We start from the raw sequence: 25,195 nt of genomic DNA, 5'->3' as shown, positions 1-25,195 counted from the left end.
TTAAATGATAATTACAACTTCTCTTGCCCTTTTTAAGTAACCAAAAAGACTGGAGGGCAACTACCCCCCTCCCATGTCTCTTTTTCCCCAAAGTTATCCGATCAGAATTCTAAAATAGATATTTTTTTCAGCATAGTAGAGGGAACAATTAACCATGCTGCTGGGGGATGACATGAGTTCCCACAATCCCTGGGGAAAGTGATGTATGTTATGAGATTTACCTATTGGGAAGTAAACAGACAACTGGCAGGAAGGGGGAATTTTACAAAGGGGGAGTTTCCAAGAGGATAATTTTGCATGGGAAGGGAAATTTCGGGGAAGGGGATGAAATTTCAAGAGGAAAAGCCTACATGGGAGACTTTGCCAGAATTTCTATACAAAATTATTGGCAAATATCTTAATATCCCTTTGCCGACTCCATTTTACATGTGGATATGTTTGGGGTAATTGTCTGAGGGGTGTCTTCAAAAGAGTTGGAATTGTCAGGAGGTCTTTTTGTGGGAAGGAAGGATTTTCTGCAAGAAAAATTCTCCATGGAAAAATTTTCTGCAGGAGGCATTCCCCATGATGGAATTTTCCACGGAAGAAACTTTCAATTGGGGAGGGAAAATTTCCAGGAAAAACTTTCCACAGAGGGGATATTTTCAGCATAATTTGAAAAACGATGAAATAAAAAAACATCTCTCTTTACAAATGAAAGCAGGCCATGGAGAGTATTTCCGGATGGACTTCTCCGCGAGAAATTGTCTGCGGGGAACTTGCAGCGAGGATGAAATTGCCGGGGGAGGGAGGTTTAAAGCAGGAGGAACTCTCCATGGTGGAATGATGGTGGGATAACTTGTCCGGAGGGGGGGGGGGGGGGAGAATATATCAATTCATTGTTTGGTTTTCGAATAAATTTGTTTCATCTTATAAGTCTGCAAAAACATGCAAAATTATTCAATATTATCATTTTTTATATTCGATAAAACAATAACTATGTTTCCCGAAGGTCGTCGCTTCTTCTCCCATGAAAAGCAGTGATTCTGGGTCAACCATACGTCTTGATTTCCTTTTTCTCCATTTTTTGGGCAATAAGCTAATTTAGAGTTTAGGTCGTTATATTTAAAGTGATGAAAATGAACACGAAAAAGAAAAAAAAGCGAATGTTAGCGATAGTGATAAACTTTCTGAAATTAATATTATCGTATTCTCTCTTACATGTGCCGCATATTCCTCTTACAGAAGAGGGTGCACAAAACTTTGTATTTAACAGCAATGCCCATCCAATTATATATAATGCTGATATTCTGTTGCTCAATTAGCTTACATGGGAGGGGGGTAGGAAGAGAGGCTCTGAACTTAGATATAAAACGTATATTTTTGTATTTTCGTATAATTATCGTCTAGATTTTTGTCTGGGCCCAAAGACCCCCTGCGAATGCTCCTGAAGGGAATTGCTTGTAATAGAAAGATAGTAATTAGAAAGTAATTAGAAAGATAACCTTAAATGAATCTATGTGATGAAATATCCGCTGCAAGTTCAACAAGTCTGAAAATCTTCAAATTAAAGTCCTACATCTTTCTATTTACTGGAAGTCAAAGAGATAGATCACAAGACAGCTTGGCTTCTAAAAGGACTTGCCGAATACTTATCTTCAAATCCGTCAAACTTGTTATTTGCATAAGGACGTAACATGTCCCCCTTTCCAATTTAGCAGAGAAAGAAATTTGCCAGTTATAGCGTTACGAAAACCATTCCGGAAGTTTGGACGAGAGACCCTGAGATCAGCCGTGAAATTTATAGAACGTTGGTGGGCCCTCAGGATCTATGGCCGTGTTGAAACAAATCGACAGAGTTCTAATAAGAACCGAATGTTTTGTCACATCCGTTGTTTATTCGACAGTCGGCATTGCTTTGATAGAAAAATGTTTCTAATCTAAAAGCACGTTTTCGTGTTATTACGACGTTATGCATGGTGACGAGAATTTCTCAGAGCGAAAAGCGGTGTGAAATAAAATTGCTAATAAAAATATGTTTTGAGTTGCAAACGACTTTGTTTTTAAGCTTGCCGAAAGGTAATCAGGTATAAAATGGGAAATCTCAATCAGCAAGTACAGAGATTTGGTGAGAGAAGTTAAAGCTCGACTTGATGACTGCATTCTTTTTTCAGTTTGAATTATGTATCAACTATAACCAAGCTAGCTGTGAAACCTGCCAGTAACCCATAGAGTATACTCTCTTGTGAAGATAGGAGAAAAATTTTTCCCCTTCTCTCTCGACATAACTGTCATGAGATTATTCAACTCGATCCCCAGACTTACCGCAAAACATTGTGCGTAGGCCTACCAAAACAACAACCTTTGAAACACCCATTTACAAAACAAGAGCCCTCCCCCTATTTAACTGAATTTGTTAATCCTACAACACGCGTAAAGCAGTTTGATTTGTTTTTTTTTCATTGGACACATCGAACTCTATACAAAGCAATATATTCTATTTTTATACTACTTTTATTTTACTTTCCCCGATAGAAAAATGCCATTAATTTACACTTTGGTCTATTTACACACCAAAAAAAAGAGTTTCCTATAAACCGGTATCTCTAGAGTTACAGACATTGACCAACTATATGCGAAGGTTAGAAGAAAAGACAAAAGAAATTACAGGTAAACAGCCTCAATATTTTGGGGAGTTGCAGGTCCAAAGCATAGGTGTCTGAGGACACTCTCCGCTTACATTCCTTATGAGGCGCCCTATATGGATGAAAATCAAACAACTCGTGGTAACGAACTGTAAGTAAGGAGCGATTCGGTCCAATAGCAACCGAAACTAAAAAAAGAACGGAATAAAAAGAATTGGCTTATTATGCTTACTCCAAAGACATAAAATTCATAAAGTTTAGTGTTACCCATAAAGAGCTACAAGCCTGATGATATTTGCCTGACTTTGAAAAGGGGGGAAATTCTACCTAAAATTCAAGGAATCTTAATGAAAATCCCACTATCAGATTTCGCGTTTCTGAAAACCCTATTCTAGAGGTTTCAAGCTGGTATCTGCAAAAAATTGAAATTTTGTACTTTATTCCAGATTGCGGGTGTGTGTTTTCTATTTTTTTTCCCACCAAGATTGATCGTATCAAATCAATGAGTAATGACGCCACTCTGATTTTAACATGGCCCATAGCCAATACTCCTTTCTTCCTTTAATGATTTAAGTTGAGCGGCTATTCCGTTAGTAAAAGATGCATGTATGGGTTATGTAATAGGGGGTGTTTTTTAAGAGACGCAGGTGCATATTAAGCAATAGAGAATGTTTTCTAAGAGATGCAGGTCTTATTAATTTTCTGAGAGATGTAGGTGTTAATTACGTAAAAGGAGGGTTTACTTTGTTGTTATGTTGTTATGTATTATGGTTTGGTTGCTGCATCACAGTTTTTTATTGTTACGTAATAGGACGTGTTAGAGTCCGCTAGTCAAGCGAGGGAGTTTTATTAAGACATTTTTCTTCAAGATATTTTTAAAGGCGTTTCAAAACATTCCAAAACGCGTTTTAAGACATTTTTTTTTAAAGACGTTTCTCAAGACGTTTCAAAACACTTCAAGAAATTTTTTCAAGACACTTTTCTTCAAGACATTTTTTAAAACGTTTCAAGACATTTCAAGACGTTTTTTAAGACAATTTTCTTCAAAAATTTTTTCAAGATGTTTCAAGACTTTCCAAGACGTTTTTTAAGACTTTTTTCAAGACCTTTTTCATAAAGTTTCAAGACATTACAAGACGTTTTTAATTCATTTTTCCTGAAGACGTTTTTTCATAACTTTTCAAGACATTCCAAGACGTTTTCTTAGACATTTTTCTTCTAGACGGTTTCAAGATTTCTTTAGTTCTTACGTAGTAGATAATGTTTATTTATGTTAAGGATGACGCATTCACGTCACAAGACATTCACAAGGAGGACAACCACACGGGATGCTACGGAATGACGATGTACACGTGAGGTGCTACATAATACTTTAAGGGATTTTTATTTTCTTTCAAGATTTATTGTTTTTTTCCTCATGGAACAGTTATTATCTCAAGATTTTTTGTTCACAATAGGATTCGAAAGGGATTCCCCGAAATAGAATGGAGCGCTAACTAGTTGGACCCTGAAAACCTTTCTAATGCTATGACTCAGCTAATAAATTCTACATGATAACCCATTGCACGCAAAGAGAACCCCCTGTTCACTCATACTAGAATGATTAAATGAATTACATGTTCCCATATGCCTGAAATAATTGACACACAGAGAGAAAAATTGATTACTGGAAATTGTTCATATTTAAAGTGGACCTGCATATCAAGCAATAATTTTAGAGAGCGTTATCAGATGACATTGTCGGTTGCTCTTAGTGCATTTCTTTGTTCAGGTGAATTTAAGCCCTGTTAAGAGCTATTTCTGAGACGTTTTAGTGAAAATATCTCGTTCTATTGCACTATAGGATGTGCCTGCCTGTTACATTCCTTTAATTTAAATCTTGATACTAGCAAAATCAAATTTTGAAAAATGAAACATGCAAGCGAAGAAAAAACAGAGACAGATTTTTGCATTTAGTTGGTTCTAAGAGGTTTCAATGAAAATGCCACGGTTCATTGAGCCAAGGCTATGCATATTCACACCACCGTGCCAATATGTGGTTAGACCACCCTAGCAGGCAATTTCAGAGTGGAAGGTTTGTTATCAGAGATGAAATTTTATTTACTCTTTACTTCAAGTTTTAAAAGTTCCTATAAACAAAAACAAAGCACAACGATCACGGATACGCGTGGATTGTGGGACGTTTAATTTTCAGGACTTATCTGCAACTTTAAAATGAACAAGCTACCGTACGGTATTACTATCTCTGAAACTCGAGGCTCAATCAGCGTAGGGTTTTTTTTTTTTGATAATTCTAATTCAATAGACTATCTCAAAATTTTCACACCATAGGATTTTGAACATCTCTCGGCTAGAATTGCTGTTTTGCACAAAAAGTAGCTGATAACACCCCTTTGCTGCCGGACAGTCTTTTTGGCTAAAATAAACGTCTATGTTAACTCTTGTTAACTCTGAAACTGAAGGAAAGCAATTTTCGAATCCATTGAATATTTTAGAATTTTCATACAAGGCCAACGCATGTCGAATTTCTTTCGTGAATTTTATTGTATGTTTTTTTTCTTTATGAAACTCGTATTTTTATTTTATATTCATGAAAGTTGTTTTATGTTGATTTTTCTTCGTGAAACATGTTGCATATTGATTTTTCTTCTTCATGAAACTTGTTCTATGTTATTCTTTTCTTCATGAAACTAGTTGCTCGTTGATTTTTCTTCATGAAACATGATTTATATTGATTATTTCTTCGTAAAACGTGTTGTATGTTAATTTTTTGTTGTTGTGAAACTTGTTGTACTTTTAATTTTCCTCGTGAAACTTGTACGTTGATTTTTCTCGTCATGAACCTGATTTTTGCTCATAGAACTTGCAGCGTGCCAGTTTTTGTTCGTTAAACTTGTTGCACGTTGATTTTTCTTTTCGTGAAACTTGTAGATTCATTTTTATCCTTGTGAAACTGATTTTGTACATGCAACTTGTTGCCTGCTGATTTTTTTTATCGGCTTATTTTTATCGGCTACTGCGGGCTTATTTTTCGTTCGTGAAACTTGTTGCATGTTGGTTTTTCTCTTCGCGAAACTTGTGCATTGGCTTTTCTCATTGTTTTGAACTGATTTTGTTCATGGAACTTGTTGCGTACTGATTTTTATTCGTGAAACTTGTTGTATCTTGTTTTTCTCATCATGAAATTTTTACAATAATATTTCTCCTCATGAAACTGATTTGGCTTATGGAGCTTGTTGCATGTTGATTTTATTCGTGGAACTTTCTGTGTGCTGATTTTTGTTCCCAAAACTTGTTGCATGTTGATTTTTTCTTCATGAAACTTGTTTATTGATTTTCTCCTCGTGAAGCTGATTTTGTTAATGGAAATTGTTGCGTGCTGTTTTTGTTTGTAAACTTGTTGCGTGCTGATTTTTGTTCGTGAAACTTGCTGCATGTTGATTTTTCTCTTCGTGAAATTTCTAAATTGATTTTTCTCCACTTGAAACTTATTTTGTTCAGGGAATTTGTCGCATGTCGATTTTTTGTTCATGGAACTTGTTGCGTACTGATTGTTGTTCGTGGAACTTGTTACATGTTGATTTTTCTCTTCGTGAAACTTGTATATCGATTTTTCTCCTCACCAAACTGATTTTGCTCATAGAACTTGTTGAGAGTTGATTTTTGTTTATGTAACTTATTGCATGCTGATTTTCTCTTCGTGAAACTTCTTGCATATTGTCTTTTCTCTTCCTAAAACTTGTACATTGATTTTTCTCCTCATGGAACTGATTTTGTTCATGGAACTTGTTGCGTGCTGATTTCTGTTCGTGGAGCTTATTTTATGATGATTTTCGTTTGTGAAACACATTGGTGAACAGCAAACACCGGCTAAAACGCACAGGCACAGAATATGAGAGAGAGACAGCCGCTCAGACGCAAAGGCAATAGAGACAGAAAGAGAGACAAAAGCACATACACACTCACAGAGTCAGACACACATATACGCAAAGACAGACTCAGAGAAAAGTAAACACCCACTCAGAAACACAGATAGAGAGAGAGAGAGAGAGAGAGAGAGAGAGAGAGAGAGAGAGAGAGAGAGAGAGAGAGAGAGAGAGAGAGAAAGAGAGAGAGAGAGAGAGAGAGAGAAAGAGAGGAGAGAGAGAGAGAGAGAGAGAGAGAGGAGAGAGAGAGAGAGAGAGAGAGAGAGAGAGAGAGAGAGAAGCAAACATACACACATACAGAGTCACACACTCAAAGACAAACACAGAGACAAGCAAACATCCGCTCAGACACACAGGCACATAGAGAAAGAGAGAAATGCAATCACCCCCTCAGACACAATGGCACAGAAGAAGAGAGAGAGAGAGAGACAAAAAAAAACCTACAAACACACGGAGTCAGACTCGAAAACAGACAGAGAAAAGCAAACAGCCGCGCAGACACAAAGACGAAGAGAGAAACAGACAAGTAAATAGCATGATTTGAAAAATGATTAGGAATTGATGCCTTTTTCAGATGAAAGTATGTTAAGAAGAATTTTTTAGGTGGAATTGTCCACAAGACATTTCACGGGGAAAATTTTATGGGGGAGAAATATGCCGGAATTTCTTCAAAAATGGATTTTTTTTTTTCTGTCTTCAGGGCAAGGAAGAGGGGACTGTGCTGCTATTCTGCGTGAAGTAGAAAGGTGATATACAAAGATATAAGAATTTTTACTTGCAAGGCCGTAACAATAGTTTTGGTTCGAGGGGGGTTATTGTTTTCAGGATGGAAAAACACTTAACAGATCAGAAATTTTTTTACATGCTTTTTTGTTGTTTTATTATGAATCACACAAAATTCTTGGGGCTAAGGTTTAAACCTTGTACCCCCTTGGATTTGCGTGGTATACTCTTGATTTTAAACTATTGTTTTGTTGGGGGGGGGGGGGGGCTACGCAGGTACTTAGCTGAAATATGCCAGATCTCACCCAATTGCTCTTCTTACTTAGATTTTGCGAAATTGTTCAAGATTTGAAAGAAGGCGCAAATTTAGTAAGAACTTATTTCTCTAGGTGCCAAGGGAGGAGAGGTGAAATTCCAAAAAGTCAAAAGAATCAGCCGTGATATAGAAATATACAAGACAAATCATACTGAGCCAAAATGTACTGGTATGATTATATGACTGATATTTAAAGCTATTTTCTCTTGCTGGAAAACCCGTTCAGAAACAAGTCGTTTGGGAGGCTCTATCCTCTTCGAAACAAATACCGACCCTCGTTGAATTCTATTAAAATATAATGCTTTAACTAAAAAACACGGGATTCTGCCACCACTGTTTGGGATCAGGGTATTTTTCAAGGTTAAAAAAAGTTTAGATTTATAGGATGATAACTCTTCAAACCAAAATCAGGATAAGGGGAGATACGGTAATGACTAGGGTCTCTTTTCAGAGTTGTATACATATTAAAAAACAATTGGTCACGTTCTATCAGAATTTCCGCGTTTCTCAGTTGAGAGAAAACTCAATTAGAAAAATAGAATTTTTAGGTCTGAAGATATCCACTTCACTTGTTGGTTAATTATTTGTCTCAGTGAAGACGAATAATTAATAGGCTTCGATACGCTGTCTGATTTATTGTATTCAACAATTTAACACCTTCAATTGGGTGTAGTATGTTTGTTGCCTGAACAGGATGTTCTAACAGTGACAATAAAAAAAACATGATGGCAGGGGTGGTGATATCTGTTTGGTGACGTAGAGGGCCTAGAGGGTGTTTTTTTTCTATAGCTACAATGACATGATAATGGTTAAATATAACTGTGCAACATGGGCACTCTAAGCGATTGAGGAGGATATACTAGTTGTTTTTCATGAGAATTGTCTAAAAATTGCTTATGATTTTTATTGGATAAAAAAATACCAAATGGTAAATTGTATCAGAAATGGCATTTTTTTAATTTTTTTTGGACAAGGGCCAAATAAATAAAATAGGCTTGCAAATCTCCTGAATTTCAATATTAGTTAAATTCAATAGCACTCATAACTATGAAATGGTCAAAAGTATGTATTTGCCAGTTTTAAATGCTAATTTTGTATTTTTTGTGACTTTTGAGTCTTTTCTTCTTTGAAAATTAATAAAGAATAAGTGAACAATTGACAAAAGTAAGTTGAAACTCCCTCCCCATATGATAATATTTTTGCCTTATCCTCTCACATCCTGCAGAATTTGTAGATTCATTCTTATTATTATACCTATTATTTTTATTATTATTATGCCTGTAATTTTTATATTAATAAGAACACCAAAATTATCTTTTCCTTTGGTCCCTTGTATTTTATCCCATTTTGTAAGAGGACAGTAAAATTTCTATGATAAAATCAATAAGTTGCATCTCAGGCCAGTATTTTGTTGACAAAAAGACATGTGAGCCACCTATCATTATTTTCTTAACAATAATGTGAACATTATTTTTACCTATGCTTTAGGTATTTTAGCGCGATTCTAGTTTCAATACGATTTGACCGAGCTCCTCTGTAGATGAGAAAGAGACATTCAACCCCCTAACACAGTTATTTAAAAGAAATGCCAGGTAAAATTGATACCCAAACATAGTGCAAATATACCCCATTGCATGTGGGCTTAGAATCCGAAAAGTAGACGTTTTCTTGAAAAGTTTAGTGCATTTAAGGGATTTGTTACGCAGCAAGATGTAATCACTTACCCCTCCAATCACTTACCCATCACCGGAACTAGACACAGGTATAGAAACATTGACACCTAAGATTCCTTCCCTTTTTATTAACGACTCTTCCATTAGCCTACACGAAATGTTAACCAAATAAATTACCGACAGTTAAAGTTTTGGTTGACATTTTAAAGCATTCAAGAATAGTAACAACCCCGTGCCTAGAACTGAAACAACACGAGCCAAGAATTTGTTAAAACTACCCGACACTACCTTAAGGTTTCTCACTTGATCGACAAATTATCTCGAAAAAAGTTTGGAGGAGGGACATTATGGGTGGTCGATGACTTTATTGCGTTGACAAAGCGGTAACCCATGTGATAAAAATGTCGGATAAATTTACGACTTGGGTTTGTTTTCTTGGCCAATATGGATGGGTAATCAATACAAAACCTAGTTAAAATTGGTCAATAGACCCGAGATTGAAGGGGTACTGCTGGAGCCCAAGACTCATTAAAACAGTTTAAGTTTTGGTCATTTATATTACCGTTGTAAAATTAAAGTACACCGAAGTTTTGTTGCCATAACACAAATCTATCTGCACCCAGAACTATGGCATTAAATAGAATCGAGTCCTTTTTAGAAGCTAAGCTAAAGTGTAAAAAAACTAGCTTGCGTGAAATTAGATGATTAACATGAGCATAAAACCCTATGCATACGATAAGGGAATAAGAAAATCCAACTTTGCAAAAGAGTTTAAAAAATGTCCTTCTTTTCACCAGGCTCACAGGGGAGCCCATCATGTTTTCAAATTAAAGAAATAAACTATTACTTAACTGAAATCATTTTAGAATTCGGGAAATTTACCCACTTGGCAAAGAGCTGAAAGGAAAACTTAATGAGAGCGTGAATCAATATTCCTTTCATTACTACTACTACTACTAATATCTCATTGCAGCAGCAAACCGCCTGAAGTCAGCACAGCTGAACCCACCCAAATCTATTCCTACTTTCTATTTTTGTTTCCCTCCAGTCTTTCTTATATTCTTTAAGGAAGATCCAGTCTTCCTTATATCTTTTCTTATTACATTTTCTAACCCTTTCAGCCAGAGCCTGCTTTCGTCTGGACCTAGATGAATGGCCAAAAAACGTAATTTTAGGCTTTCATCCGCCAGCCGTAAAACACGACCTAGCAATCTTAGACCTTTTATTATGCTTCTAAGGTTGGGTCAAACCACGTCTTTTGCACAGATTATTGTTTTATATACGGCCGGTCAAATGAGCACCCAAGACTATCCTAAGACACTAGACAGTTCCTCTGGAAAACATTAACAAATCTATCTAAGCTTTCTTTTGATGCTGGAATTTTTTTTGGAAAATAACATTTTAAAAATTACTGGCAAAAAAACCAACTAATTACATTGATCTTATGTTGAAGCAATTTTTCTTGAAGTATTGATGGGCAAAAAGTCAAAATTTACTGTAAAGAATGGGAGTGACTTTTTGCTTATTTTAAATTTTAATATCGGTATTTATTTCCATTGGGAAATACATGTTTTTAAGTTAATATCTGTTTGTCTATAAATCATAATTAACGTATTTAAGGGAGTTTTGTCTCCATGAACGTAACTTTCAGTCTCTCTCATTGGAATAAATATTTTGACTTTCGATGTCATCTTGCTATGAAGTTAGGGAGCCCCGGGCCAAACTGGTAAGGAATAGGCTTTTTTACCCAATAATCGCTGCCATTTTCTGTTCAATTAGCCATTTTTGTTCAAAGGAACTGTTTCCCAACATTTCACGACTATTGTACTGATTTGGTTCGAGCAACCCTCTTGATCGCAGTTTTAGGAGGAAATATGGAGGAAGGGTATATAGAGTATCTGACAGGACTTGATTTAATTTTAAAATTCAATTCAAAATGCAACACATTTGCCAAGTCTATGCTCAACTTGTACCATGTAATCACTAATCCTTATATAATCCTTATAACACGTCAATCTTATAATCTGTTAATCCCAAAAAATATGATAAATTTCCACAGTGCTCTCAAAAACGAAAGTTTGTGCATATTATGGCTTTGTCTTATGGGCTAGCAACGTTTATATTAGTTTTATAGGTGTTCAAATGTTTATGGAATAAGGTTTCTCGTTTTGTTGATAGTTGTGTCGAAAATATAAATAACACTACATTACAAATCTACTGGTTTCACTTACTAATGTCTCACCATTGTTTACTTACCAATGTCTTAATAAGTTGTCTCCTTTTGGGTTTTTTGATCATTCTAATATTAAACAGTGCTCTTCATGGGTATTTTACTAGAAATGCTACTAACTCGTAACAGAATATAGGACCGGTAGAAGGGCAGCTTTTAACATAAAATATGTTGGCAGGTAGAAACCAGTTGACACCATAGTTGGTTTGTAATTTGTTGTTTGTGGTAACGAACTGTAAGTAAAGAGCGACTCGGCTCAATAGTAGGTCTAATTGAAACTCTAAAAAACAGAATTTTTAAATAAAAAGATACATCAAAAGAATCAGCTTATTATGTTAATTTCAAATATATAAGATTCATCAAGTTTAGTGTTACTCATCAAAAGTCACGAGCCTGAAAAAATTTCCCGATTTTTGAATTGGGGAGAAACACCCATTAAGAGTTAAGTAAGCTGAATGAAAATAACACCGTCAGATTTAGCGCATAAGAAAAACCTTCTCTAGAAGCTTCAAGCTCCTTCAAGCTATACAGCTTGAAGGATAGAAGCTATAGAAAGCTTCAAAGAAGCTATAGAAAGCTTCAAAGAAGCTATAGAAAGCTTCAAAGAAGCTATAGAAAGCTTCAAAGAAGCTGTAGAAAGCTTTCTATAGCTATAGAAAGCTATAGAAAGATTCAAGCTATAGAAGCTTCAAGCTATACAGAAATTTGGAATTTTGCATTTTTCACCAGAAGAAATATCATGGATGTGTGTTTGTTTACTGTTTTTTTTTTATTATTATTATTTCCAGGGGCGATTGAATCAAAATAATGGCTCCTGAAGATTGGGAGTGGGTAAATTCAAACTGAATAAAAGGCTCTATCGCCCTTTTTAAATGATCAAAAAGATTATGGGGCAACTAGCCCCTTTTCCCCCTAAAGCTATCCAATAAGAACTCTGAGATGGCCAGTTTGTTCAGTATGGTTGAAAGATCCAATAACTATGTGTTTAGGGGTAAAATGACCCCCCACAGTCTGTAGGGAGAGGCCTGTAAGCTATGGAATTTGCCCATTGTTTACGTATAGTATTTGCTATTGGGAACCTTACAAACATATTTTGAGGGGAGGAGGATTTTGTGGTTGGGGTGGGTTTCCATAGGGAGAATCTCCTTAAGGAGCAAAATTTCTGGGGGATGAATTTTCCTGGGGGAATTTTACACTGGGCGGAGGGAGGGAAACTTGAAAGAATTACTATATAGATATTTTACAATAGGGGGATTTCACAGAATTTTTATACGAAATTAGTTCTAATTGTCTTACTTTCTCTTTGCCAACTCGATTTTGCGCGTGAAGATGTTCCAGAGAGATTATCCAGGGGCTATTTTTCACGTTGTTTGGATTCCCGGGAAAATTTTCACGGAAGGGGGGATATACCAACATAAACTATCCTTTTGCATACAAGTCCCATCGATATTCCTCGTCATGAGTCAACCAAATCTCGATTATCCCTAAGGTTCTATGACTATCAACCTTACCCTAAGATAGACAAGTGAAAATGTCAATCTCAGGCTCGTAACTTTTGATGGGTAAAACTAAATTTGATTAAGCTTATATATTTAAAATCATCATAAAAATTTGATTCTTTTGATATATCTATTAGTATCAAAATTCCGTTTTTTTAGAGTTTCGTTTACTATTGAGCCGGGTCGCTCCTTACTACAGTTCGTTACCACGAATTGTTTGATAGGCTGCAATTCTTTCTTTACTAGTTTATGGTAGATGCCACAGCCATGGATAATCGAAGACGGGAGGAGCAGAGGTGTTTGACAGAGTACCTTTGTGACTCTGATGACACAGATTGATAATGTTTATTATAATTTGATTTAAATACTGTTTAACCTGTCTAATAAAAAGTTGATGGGTGAAAGGTATAGGGATAATGGAGGCTCCACGAGCTTTCTTAATGCCCCCAACTTTGCTTTGGCCATGGCCATTTGGCCTTTGGCCATTTGGATGGAGATTGAGCTGGATTTTGCTCAGAGAAATTATCCGATTTTATTTTCTGATGTAGATCATAACAATAAAGCTGTCAATGCCTTGAAATTTATGGATAATGCTCCCTATGAAATATTATTTAAAAAAAAGAAAAAGAAAAAAAAGATGTCATAAGCCGGTCTATCGCCATTATGGTTGCAGAGTCAAATACAACCTAGTAAAGAACGAACTCTAGCCCGTATTAGCAGAAAATATAAAAATTATTTTTGAAAAAAGTGTAAAGTGGAAGAAGAACTGTCATTTGAAGCTGATTCAGAAAGGACAACTGTTATTTCCGTTACCCTAAATGGTAACAAGTTATTTTAGCGAAATCAAATTTATGAGAATTGCGAAAAATTGCCTGAAACCTTAAAATAATGACTTCGGATCAGAAAAAAAACTGTACTATTGGAATTACCATGGCTGAAAACCCGAAGAAGAAGAATTGCAGTACCAGTTACCAGTTACCAGTCCATCTACCAGTCCACCAGTTACCTACCTAGTAAAGAGCGAACTCTATCCCATAGTAGCTAAAAATTTAAAAATTATTTTTGAGAAAAAGCGTCAAGTGAGGAAAAACTGCCATTTAATGCTGATTCAGGAAATAGTAACTATTATTTCCGTTACCCTAAATGGTAACAAGTTATTTTAGCGAAAGCAAATTTATGAGAATTGCAAAAAACTGCCTGAAACGTTACAATAGTGACTTCGGATCAGGAAAAAAACTGGACTATTGGAATTACCATGGCTGAAACCTTAAAAACAAGAATTGCAGTCCACCATGTTAAAGCATCATGGAAAATCAGTTTTTTGTATGGTATTGCATGGGAAGTAGTGATGTATCCCTTTGTTTTCGTCTGTTTTATTTTCTTCTTCCTGTAATATGCCAAGCCGTCTTAGGTGGCAAAAAAATATACAAAAGCATAAAAACTACTAATCTTCTGTTTCTTCCGTTTTTATTCCTGTTTCAATCTTTGGCTTTTATTCTTGAGTATTCCAAAGGTTATTCATGTTTTCTATATGTTTTTTTCTTTTAGCACAAAAGTGCTTGGCAGAGATTCCAGCCAAAACATTTGCTATTCTATTTTGTTATTCTATTGCTATTCTATTGTTTTGTTATTCTATTGCTGTTCTGCAAGGACCTCTGCCAAGTCGTCCTCAGTGCTCCAAAAAATAAGAAAGAGGAAAAACAAAAAAAAAAAAGAAACAAAAAAGAAATATAATAGATAGACGATTAAAAAAAGGTAAAACAGGAAAAAAGGGAGCCCGTCCCCCTTGATTCAGTTACACTGCCAATTGAGAAAAAAACTTTCACCACATTACCATACGTTTTGAAACTCAGCGACAAACTTGAAAAAAAGAAAAAAAGAAAATCTCTCTGTTTCTTTCAAAACTGAACATAAAGTTGAACATTTTTCAACTCGGGAAAGGATAAAACGGACCCTATACTAAGTAGTGGTGTCTACAGAGTCCCGTGTTCATGTGGAAAATTTTACATTGGCAGGACCCATCAGCAACTAGGGGAACGATTGCATGAACACAAAATTTCGATAGATAAGTCCCTGAGATTTGAAAATAAAAATGACAACTTTGATTCAGCTCTGGCCCAGCATCTATGCGAAAATCCTGACAGTTTAGTTCTTTTTGAAGAGGCAACTTTAATATCTACCGTAAATGGCCTACCGCAATCTTTTAAAGAGGCAATTGAGATAAAAAAACAACAAATAAATACGAGAGATATTTCCTTAAGCCCAATCTATAACAATTTAATATTTAAAGACTCTATGAATATTTTACCCAGTCTAATTTAAGAAAACCTGTCCGCATATCTAATGAAAATCGAAATTGTAGACAGGCGAAATCTGTTGCAAGGCAAAGGATACTTACTCAATCTAATTGGTAACTTCTCTTTCATTGATTTTAAGTTGGTTTTTGTTGTTTGATTCAGTGTCTTTTTTCCTTTCGTACAGTTCACTTAAGAAGGTTAGATTTTGTTGTTGTTTCTTCTTTGTTTCTTTTCTTTTCTTTTTCCTCGTTCTTATTTTTTTGAGCACTGAGGACGACTTGACGGAGGTCCTTGTCGAAATATTTGCTTGTTTTTCATATTTTGCTACTGGGTGACAAAATCCTCATTTTTCACCAATTTGATTTTTGTCTTTTCATTTATTATTTCCTTTCTTGTTTTCATACATCTTGGAAAACGCTTAGAGTGGATAGATCGGGATGAAACTTGGTGGGAAGAATTTGCACAAGTCGTAAACACATGATTGAAATAACCAGACTGGATCAACTCTCTTTGGGAGAGTTGAGGGGGGGGAGATTTTCTGTGCTTTGTCGAGTTCGGTGTTTCTGGACGTGCTAGAACGATCGAAAATTGGTAGGTGTGTCAGGGACCTGCACAAATTGACTGAATAACAGTCGTTTTCCCCGATTCGACGATCCGGGGGACTGAGAGGAGAGGAAAAATTGAAAAAATGAGGTATTTTTAACTTAAGAAAGGGTGATCGGATCTTAATGAATTTTGATTTTTAGAAGGACCTCTTGTCTCGGAGCACTTGTTTTAAATCACGAACTGCATTGAGCCTCTGATTTTTAAAAAAAATCAATTTATTGGTTCTTAAAATTTTGCTGGAGCTCATGCCATATGAGCTCTTGGCTCTTCCAACCTCATCACAAATGCCATATGAGCTCTTGTTTTTTTTTCATATTAGAAAAGCATCTATTGGTGGATTGCATGAAAACCATTTGTGTCAAAAAAAAAAAAAAAAAAAAAAAAAAAAAAAAAAAAAAAAAAAAAAAAAAAAAAAACGCGAAGAACATAAATTTCAGAAATATCAAGGAGGCCCTCCTATTTTCAAATGTGTTAGAGGCGTTAAGCAGGGAAGGACAGGGGGAGAAATCTTCCAAAGGTTTGGAGTCCTCCAAAGGTTTAGAATTGGCAATTACGCCAATAAGGGACAAGTTTCCAAAAAAAGGGGGGGGTGGTAAATGCAAATTTTCCGTCAGAGACTTCCTCTAATAAAATGTTTGGCTTTTCCCTCCATTCCTCACAAAGGAAACGGGATATAATGCCTTTGAAATAGATATCAGAGAAATTTGGATATGGGTTGCTTCAGCAGCTTAAGCGAGAGTTTCAAATTCACATCCTGTAGAATAGTCCTCTTGACTTAACTACTAAGCTCAGCGAATTCAATCCATAGTAGCTGCACAAGATGAATGTTGGTATGCTGCACAAGATGGATGTTGCTTAAGAGTGAAAAGAAATTCCTTTGAGTTTCTAGTGTGATCAATAAACAGTTGTATGTGCAATGAAGGTATAAGGGCTTCAAAGATAAGATAAAAACTGTTTTGATATCACAAGTCCCATTTTGAGTGTTTTTGAATCGTAAAGTACATCGAATCAATCGAGTCATAAATTTCATTTTATGTGGCAGACTATCCATATAAATTTGACATAAATTACCACATAACACCTTTTGAATTGTTACAGCCGATCTGATTGCGCTTTTTTTAAATCTCAATTTTTAACATACCAAATTGAAAAAAAGCCAAAAAAACAACAATTTTTAGCTCAGTTTTTCCTCATATAGCTACAAGTCAATTATATGACTACTATCGGTAAGCACTGGGTCGTGTCTACTATGACTGGCATAACCTTGTAGTTAATTAATAATTATTAAAAAAAACTTTTATTAGGTTAAAATCATTTAACAAAAACAACTCTTTTGAATTGGAAGCTTATATACAAGGGAAAAAGCACTTGGGTACTTTAAAGCTAAACTTGGCCATTCAAGGTCAAAACACATTAAATCTGCAATTCGAGTTTGGAGCAGTTACACTTTGAAGTTATTTAGCTAAATAGCCTTTTTTTTAATGTTGTCTTTTTGATGGTAAAAAAGGATGAAATGTAGCTCTGTCATAAACTCTGGTTTTACCAATCGTTACAGTATTGAAAGTAATCGCGCATGGTATATCTGCCTCAAAACTGTGAAGAACCGAAAGAATGTGTTTTGGTTTTGAGAAGCCGAACTCAACATTGGGACGTCATGTATTTTAGTGGTGTAAGTTGGAGGGGAAGTAGGGATCGTGGGCATAAGTCCCCTAGATTTTCAACCCCTTCCCTTTATTAAAAAAAATATTTTAGTTTTCATTTAAAAATTGTTTTTATTGGTTTTTTATTGAAAAAAAAACGACAAATTTCCCCCTGAAAAATAAAAGCAGATCAAGTACTAATAATTAAAAATAAATATTTTATGGAAATACTGGAGAGTGGTGATTTTACTAAGGGGCTGTCCACTCTGCATCACCTGGTAGATATCATAGAGGGAAATTGTTCAACCATGCTTGGTCAACTACGCCTCGTGTGTGCTCACTTCAGCCAAACCGTGACTCCTCACACCACAGATAGCAAACATCTCTCAAGAGTTACCAGGTGCGTCAATTTATCAAAATTAGGGGGAGGGGTAAAATATATTATTCTAATCAGGGTGTGGGGGGGTAATTCCATTGTTTTCTTTTTTTAGTAGGAAAAAACAGAAAAGGTTATTTTTTTTTTAAATGAGAATACTTAAAACAACTATTTTCAAAATCGGAGATTGGAAAAAAATCAAGGGGGCAGTTATCCTACTCCCTAGTTAACGTTCCTGAGAGTGCCATGTGGTCCATGGTGTAAACGAAAATAGACTGCCCCTTGGATTAACGGTCACAAATAAAGACGAAACAATAAAATGTAGCAGGAAAAATAGTCAAAAGGTATTTTAAAATTCTTACAAAACAAGTTCTCGCCTCTAAATAGTAGTCTTCAATTCTATTATCTTTTAGCCTGCATTTTAGAATATAAAAAAGTGATCAATTGCGAATTCTTTCTTAAAGAGTGCTTTTGGAGATTATTGAATAATTGATTTGACGATCCCAAGTAGAGGCTAATTAAAGATATATTGAAGAGAAAACAAAATTGAAAGCCCAGAAATGTCTAAATATATAACACCATAATAACGTAAACATGCTAACTATCCGTTCACAATCTAACATTTTAGAAAAATACTTTAGACTTAGCATAAATAGAGGTGAAACAAGTAAAACATGTTAAAATAAATACGGTTATACTTTGGTATGGATAACATTATTTTCCTTGTGGGTTTTTATACATTTTAGAGCTAAGGACCAACCCCCTAGGACTAGCATTCCCCTGTATCTAATACACTAGCGAAACGTATGACGACATTAAAATAAGTCCATGGGTTTTGGGCAATATGTTCTCCCTCTATAGGGATCTCCTGATTTTCCCCTCTAGAAAAGTACTGTTCTTGTCCTTCTTGTTCTTTTAGAAGGATCGGGTGTTTTTCCACCTAATGTGGCATCTGAAATTCAGCTGTTGCTTTTGAATTTATTTAACTGTAAGGTACCCAGTAAAGTACATGCACGCACGTGACAGAAGATTTTTAAAGATAGCAGTATGAGTGTTCTTCATTGTGGCTGAAAAGGCTCATTTCTGTCATAAAGGAGAATCATTTATTTCTTTATTTTCGAACCTAGTCTTTCACTTGGTCATTGTTTCATTGGTCATCCAACAATCTAAGTTCTGAAGAGTATACCCAGCACCTCCGAATAAAAGAAATTGTTTCAGGGGAAGTAATATTTCCAGAAGCAGTTCCGAACGCCAGAATTTGTTTAAGGCAAAGGAATTTGCTATATCATAGGTCCCAAGGCGCATAACTTGTAATGAGGAACAAAGGAGGGAACTGGAACAACGTTTGGGACATACCTTCGCAAAAAAAAATAATGAGATATATGGAAACGTTATGGAGAAAAATGTGCAAATTTCAAAAATGGGAGAAGCGGACCGATCACTCTTTGAATAACTGCCTGGCTATAGCTATCTCAAATCCCCATAAGGCCACTTTAAGTGTGTTTATCTTGGATCTTTCGGTCTAAGTGTTGGAGCTTACGCACAAGCAGTAAGCCCTAAAGGGCTATTTTTACAATAGAAAACCGTGGAAAAACTTCTTTTATCGAGGGCCCGGCCTATTTCCATGGGGCATATGTTTTTTATCCCCAAAACACAGCTTCTTCATATATTTTTCCAAGCTTCTGGAAGAGAGTCTAAAACCCAAAAACACTTCCACGTACTCATTTAAACCCAGTTAAACTGTCATACCCGGAAAACAAGATTGAAGTTGGGCGACAAAATATTATCAAAGCTATTCACGAAGACTAATTTTTGAGAAACTATAATTGATTTTAGGTAAAAAACCAATGGTAAGACTTGGCACCCTTAAGCATAATTATGGAAAGTTTTTTTGGATATGGACTTGAATTTAACTTAATGATCTTACCTACAATAAACTTAATTAAACTTAAAAGGCATACTGAGATAATTTTCAACGCAGCATGATTAGAAAGGAGCCTATTCTTATAAAATCACGCATAAGCGAAATAATAATAAAAAATCCCATTCTTGATATAAGCGCGAACCTATATTGATTATGATGATTTTCTTGATGACGACCATATATTTTCCAAGTAATTCACCTACTTTGGATTTATATTTTTTACCTAATATTGATCACCTAAATGTTGTTCCCCCTCCCTAAAAATAGATCCATTGAGGTAATCGATAAGTCCATCATACTGTTTTTCAAGGGTTGACAGACTTAGCTTCTTCTTCCAGAGTTTTAAAAGCATACGCGGCTGGACCATAAGCCGGATTTTTTACAGAATATGGACCTTATTCTTGGCAGATAATTTAAATCTTAACGCACGGATACTCCACCAAGGATATTTACTTGGCCAAGCCATCAAAGGCTATACTAAGTGAGAGTGTTTGAGCTTAAACTTTTATAGTAACTAGCCTCCCAAGCTATTTTTTTTAATTTTATAGCTTATTAGGATGATCGCTCAATTTTTAATAAATAAGCGGAAAAAAAGTTTAAAGGGAGCGTTATTCTGGACCAAAATCCTTTTACTACAGTGGAAATAAAATTCAGCCGTTTGGATTACTCTTCTCTTTCACAAATTATAGAAGATCTTCTATTAATGCGGACTTTTGTGGACTTTTCTATTAATACAGGCTTTCTTAAATGTTCAGAAATTGAAAAAATTCATAATTATAACTTTGTTTATTCAGTTGTTGAGCACACTAATTATCTTTGAAAGGCAAAAATTTTAAAAACGAGTATAGAAAATGAAATAGAAACTATTCAATAGGTCCGAATATTTCAGCTTCACATTTGGAAGCCTTTATCAACCGAAAAAAAAACTAGCTTAAACCTGAGTTGATAAATGCTTACAGATATGAAGCCAAAATATTGTGACTTTTATTATTCTTTTTGAATTAATAAGTTTTTTTATTCTATTTTCACTGTCTTGTTAAAAATGTTAACCAGTTTTTACTATATTTTCGCTTCAATTGTAAATATAAAGGCAGTCTGGTTTAAGCAATTATTTTCGGAAAATATCTGTTTTATTTATTTGTTTTATTAATAGCTGTTGTCGGGCAAGATGCGGATCCACTTATGACAAATTTATCTGCTCAAACTTCCACTTGAACCAGGCCTTTCGCAAATAATAGAAGATCTTCTCTAAATAAGAATTTTTGAGCTATGCAAAATGTTTAAAAAGAGATGACATTTAAATAAGAAATAAAAAATCTCTTTTTTCTATTCTGTTTTTGGAATATGTAAATTATCAGCGTTATTTGACGGAGATAATGAAGCAAAAGGTGGTAGATGAAATCCAGAAATTGGAGGAAACTGTCTTCCAACTCGTGGATCAACTTGTGGCAAAGTTAATCTGCTAGGACTTCCGCTTGATCCCGGCATATTCAGACAGAACATACTCAAATGATTTAAATTAAGTCCATGCAAAGAAGCCCACTGCGTCCATAGGTTTGTTGGCAAAGAAATATTGGATGGTTGGTTTCTCATAGCACTGTGTAATAGCATTGCTGGATTTTGTATGCTAAAATCGGGACAGGGAGGTCTGCTTGCTGACCATAAAAGGTTGCCAAGAGCAGCAGCTCGGGCACGATCACTAAGAATTGCATCAACTTCTGGATCAGGATGCAGCCGCAACGGTGGAGGCCGTGTATAAGATGGATCGAGAAGTAAGGTATCCATTGTATCCCTGAAAAATACAAAATATAAGTATTGTGGCACTTGTGTCCTATAGCAACAACACTCAATAAATGAAATTAGGCTAATCATAACGAAATATACCGAAATATAATGAAAATATAATAGTTTAGTAACAAAAGTATGGCAACTACAACAAAGAATTATTGAGGGGGCCGCCCAGACTGCAGTATATAAAATACGTAACCTAAACGAACGCAACCTAAACAAAATACCAAATAAATATTTAATTAAAATATAACTACAATGTAGTTTCTGACCGAGCCGAAGCTAATTATCTGGTATAAAGACCTAAAAACCGGTTATTGTTTCATGTTCGCGATACAGATTCTCAGAGTGTGGTGGCTATAAGACACAAGTACCGGTATTGTTATTATAAATTATGTTTATTGAAACATAAATTGACCAATGTACAAATTTTTCCTCAATTACTTCAAAACGAAAAAACAGCTTATCAAATGGCTTGCGTCTTAGATGAACTCTTTCCACTTTATTTTTTTTACATTGCCCTAAACTATCTACTTTAATTTTACAAAATTTAACGTTCCTCTACAAATTTAGAAAAATTAAAAAACATGTTTTATTTATTCATACACATACGTACATATTCGTACACATAATATACTTTTAAACATTCTAACCGTCCTACTCAATTATTTAGGATAAAAAAAAGATAAGTGGTTTCCTGATGATACAGTTGTTTCAGTGACGATATCAGTGATGATACAGTGGTTTCCTGATGATATCCTGATGCTACTGATGATACATAGGGTGTTGAAATGATGTTTCAGTTGTTGGGTCCTCTGTTAAAGGACAGATATCCCTGTCGCCCAGCCTTACTGCCGGCCTTTTGCCTCGTATTAACTAGCAGAACACTAATCCACTGCGCTACCGCAAGTTTAATCAATCATTTATTTAATACTAACAAACCCACAAAATTAAAACTCGTTTTCCTATCTTAGGGGGGTCTAAGCTATGCTAAATGTTATTTTTGTCAAATTATTAATATAAACATGCGAGGAACTTGCAATTAAAACTTCTTGTATTATGTTTTACATAATAATTAATAATCCAATCTTTATAAGACTAAATAGATAATCTTATTTCAAATCTCTTGTAAGCAAATCCTAACCTTTGAGGTGATTTTGGATGCTAACAGAGGAGGACCCAGGGGTTGGTTTTAGGTGCACGTGCCACCTCCTCCCGGTTTGTTAGAACTTGGTAATACTTACAGGGTCAGAGAAGCTAAAAATACCAATGGGAAAACCAAAGTCATATTGGTTCCCCCGTGTCCCCACAAAGCATTAATTCTGTATCTGCCCCTGGTTGCTACAGCAATACATATAAAAGTAATATAAGGATAGTGACACTACAGTCGAAAGAGTGGGTAGGGAAATGTTTTTATAGATTTCAGAACTAAAGCATTTATCGTTTTCAAGGTGAACTTTAAAGCTAAACTAAATTAGCGTATGGCAACTAGCGTAGGACTTCTATTGTGTTTCTTCGTCCAAAAGAAGCCGGTTGTATGTTCTATGAACCATCCGTGGAACATAGATTAAAAGTGAGTGTTTTGCTACAATATGCTACGCAACTTTATATTTCATTTTAATCTTAATACATTTATATCTGACATTTTATATATTCCAACCATTTTTTCCTGCTATTAAACAAACGCAGAACATACCGACTGAAGATAACAATTCCCGGATTAAACACAATAGAGATCGAACCACAGGTAGAACACAGGGAGGAAAAAAAATACGAAAAAGGGAAATATGGAAATTTAGAGTAATTTAAATTAGATTCAACTGAATAAAAAACATCAAGATACAGGCACCGAGTTGAGAAACCCGATCTTATAATACTACTATGTATTACTACAACTACTATAAACAAACTCACTGCAGCGCCAAACCACTTGAGACTATATCAGCTGGATACACTCCTCTTCCACCACAGTCTATTCAAAGCTTCATTCTTAACCCCCTATCATGTGGTTCAAATTTTCTTTAAACTCATTACCTCTTTTCATTCCATTCGGGTAAGATCTACTGTTCGTTTGATCCCAGGGGGATGGTCAAAGACCACAATCTTTAACAATCTGTTATCCTCCATTGGCAAAGGATGACCAAACCAGCTTAAACTTTCTGGTATTATAGCCTTAGAAATCCAGAACTAAACATGTTCAATTTTAAGCTTATTGTTCAACATACAATCTGTAAAAAGAGCACCAAAAACTATCCTCGACAATATCCTAAAACTATCTGACATTGAACTCACCACTTCAAAACAAGCGCGGGGTTGAGGAGCTAGAACAAGGGGTCAAATTCAAATACATGGGAAGCATAATTGATCACATTGGTTCATTGAAGAAAGAAATAACGTCCCGTAAACACCAACTAATTGGAGCTTTTAATAAAATAAAGAGAATCTGGCAATCAAATGTCTTTCGCTTAGTGTAAAACTTAGACTTTTCAATAGCAGTGTTCTGTCAATTCTGACGTATGCAGCCAAATAACGGCATATTAATGGAGAGCTAGAACGTCGATTCTTGGACTTTGACGATGCATGTCTCCAAAGAATCCTGAGTATACAATCAAAATATTGAGTCTCAAATGTTGACAGCTGAAAAATAACCAAGCAGCCTCTTAGTACAGATGTCATCCGCCACCATCGATGGCAATATCTAGGCCGTGTCTTGAGAATGTTTTACCTTAGAACTCCTAAGGCAATTTTCTTGTGGCAACCTGCAGGATCAAAAGGGAGGAGTCGTCCCAAGATTACAACATACCGTAATTATCAGTCGGATCTCTACTCTCTTAGCACTTTCCTGCAATCCGAGTGGCAAAATATGCTGGCGATAGCAGGATATCGCAAAGACCGTAGACTCCTTGTCGGTCCTCTATACACCCCTAGAGGCACAAGAGAATGTAAGGTCTAGACTAAGAAAAAGATATTCATAGACAAACCCTCTGGGAAACATTTAACATACCTTTCTGATTTTTTTTATTCCCCACATCTGAGAGCCATACTTGATCACTATTATTACCTTATCTCCAATGCTCTAATCTTAGTATGCAGACTTATCTTTCCATTATTCAAAACTTTTTTTCCAACTGTAGAAAAAACACCCTAGTCTGTGGCTATTCTACTTTTTACTTCTTCATGTACCCACCAAATTTTCTAGTAATACTACCCAGGTAAGATAATCTATACGTTTGATTTGTTTTCTCTTTACCTAATATCAGGGGGCGCCTTTGGAGGGGGGTGTTGGCAAGGGGGTATTTGCCTCCAATAATGTAAATTATCATATATCCCGTGCCCTTTGACTATCTGGACATGGTCCCCCTATTGTCCCCCTCCAATAAAATACTGGAGATTTGCCCTGCCAAAACATCCCCATCTCACCGCCATTTATCCCTAGTCTAAGCGACTTGATATTCTTATAGTTAATTTGCAAATCTGTTTTTGCGTCCTGAACTTTCAAAACCTCCAAAGAAGGAAAAAAATAATCAAGTTTGATGTAAATATAGTTCTAGCAACAAATTAAGTAGGACGGGT

The 25,195-nt window shown here is 35.4% G+C and overlaps 1 protein-coding gene across 1 annotated transcript in view; it reads right to left on the bottom strand.

Annotated features, from left to right (window-relative positions):
- Positions 1-17,175: 17,175 nt before the first annotated feature.
- LOC136028350 (T-box transcription factor TBX20-like) overlaps positions 17,176-25,195 on the bottom strand; it is a 78,341-nt gene continuing 70,321 nt past the window's right edge. The window contains exon 6 of the mRNA XM_065706137.1: positions 17,176-21,626. Coding sequence (XP_065562209.1) covers positions 21,161-21,626 — 466 coding nt within the window. The 3' untranslated portion in view covers positions 17,176-21,160. The remainder of the gene's footprint in view (positions 21,627-25,195) is intronic.

The sequence above is a fragment of the Artemia franciscana genome, chromosome 6 (assembly GCF_032884065.1).
Source record: "Artemia franciscana chromosome 6, ASM3288406v1, whole genome shotgun sequence".
Lineage (NCBI taxonomy): Eukaryota > Metazoa > Arthropoda > Branchiopoda > Anostraca > Artemiidae > Artemia > Artemia franciscana.
Note: the sequence above shows the minus strand (reverse complement) of the source record. Positions and strands in the feature narration are given on the sequence as shown.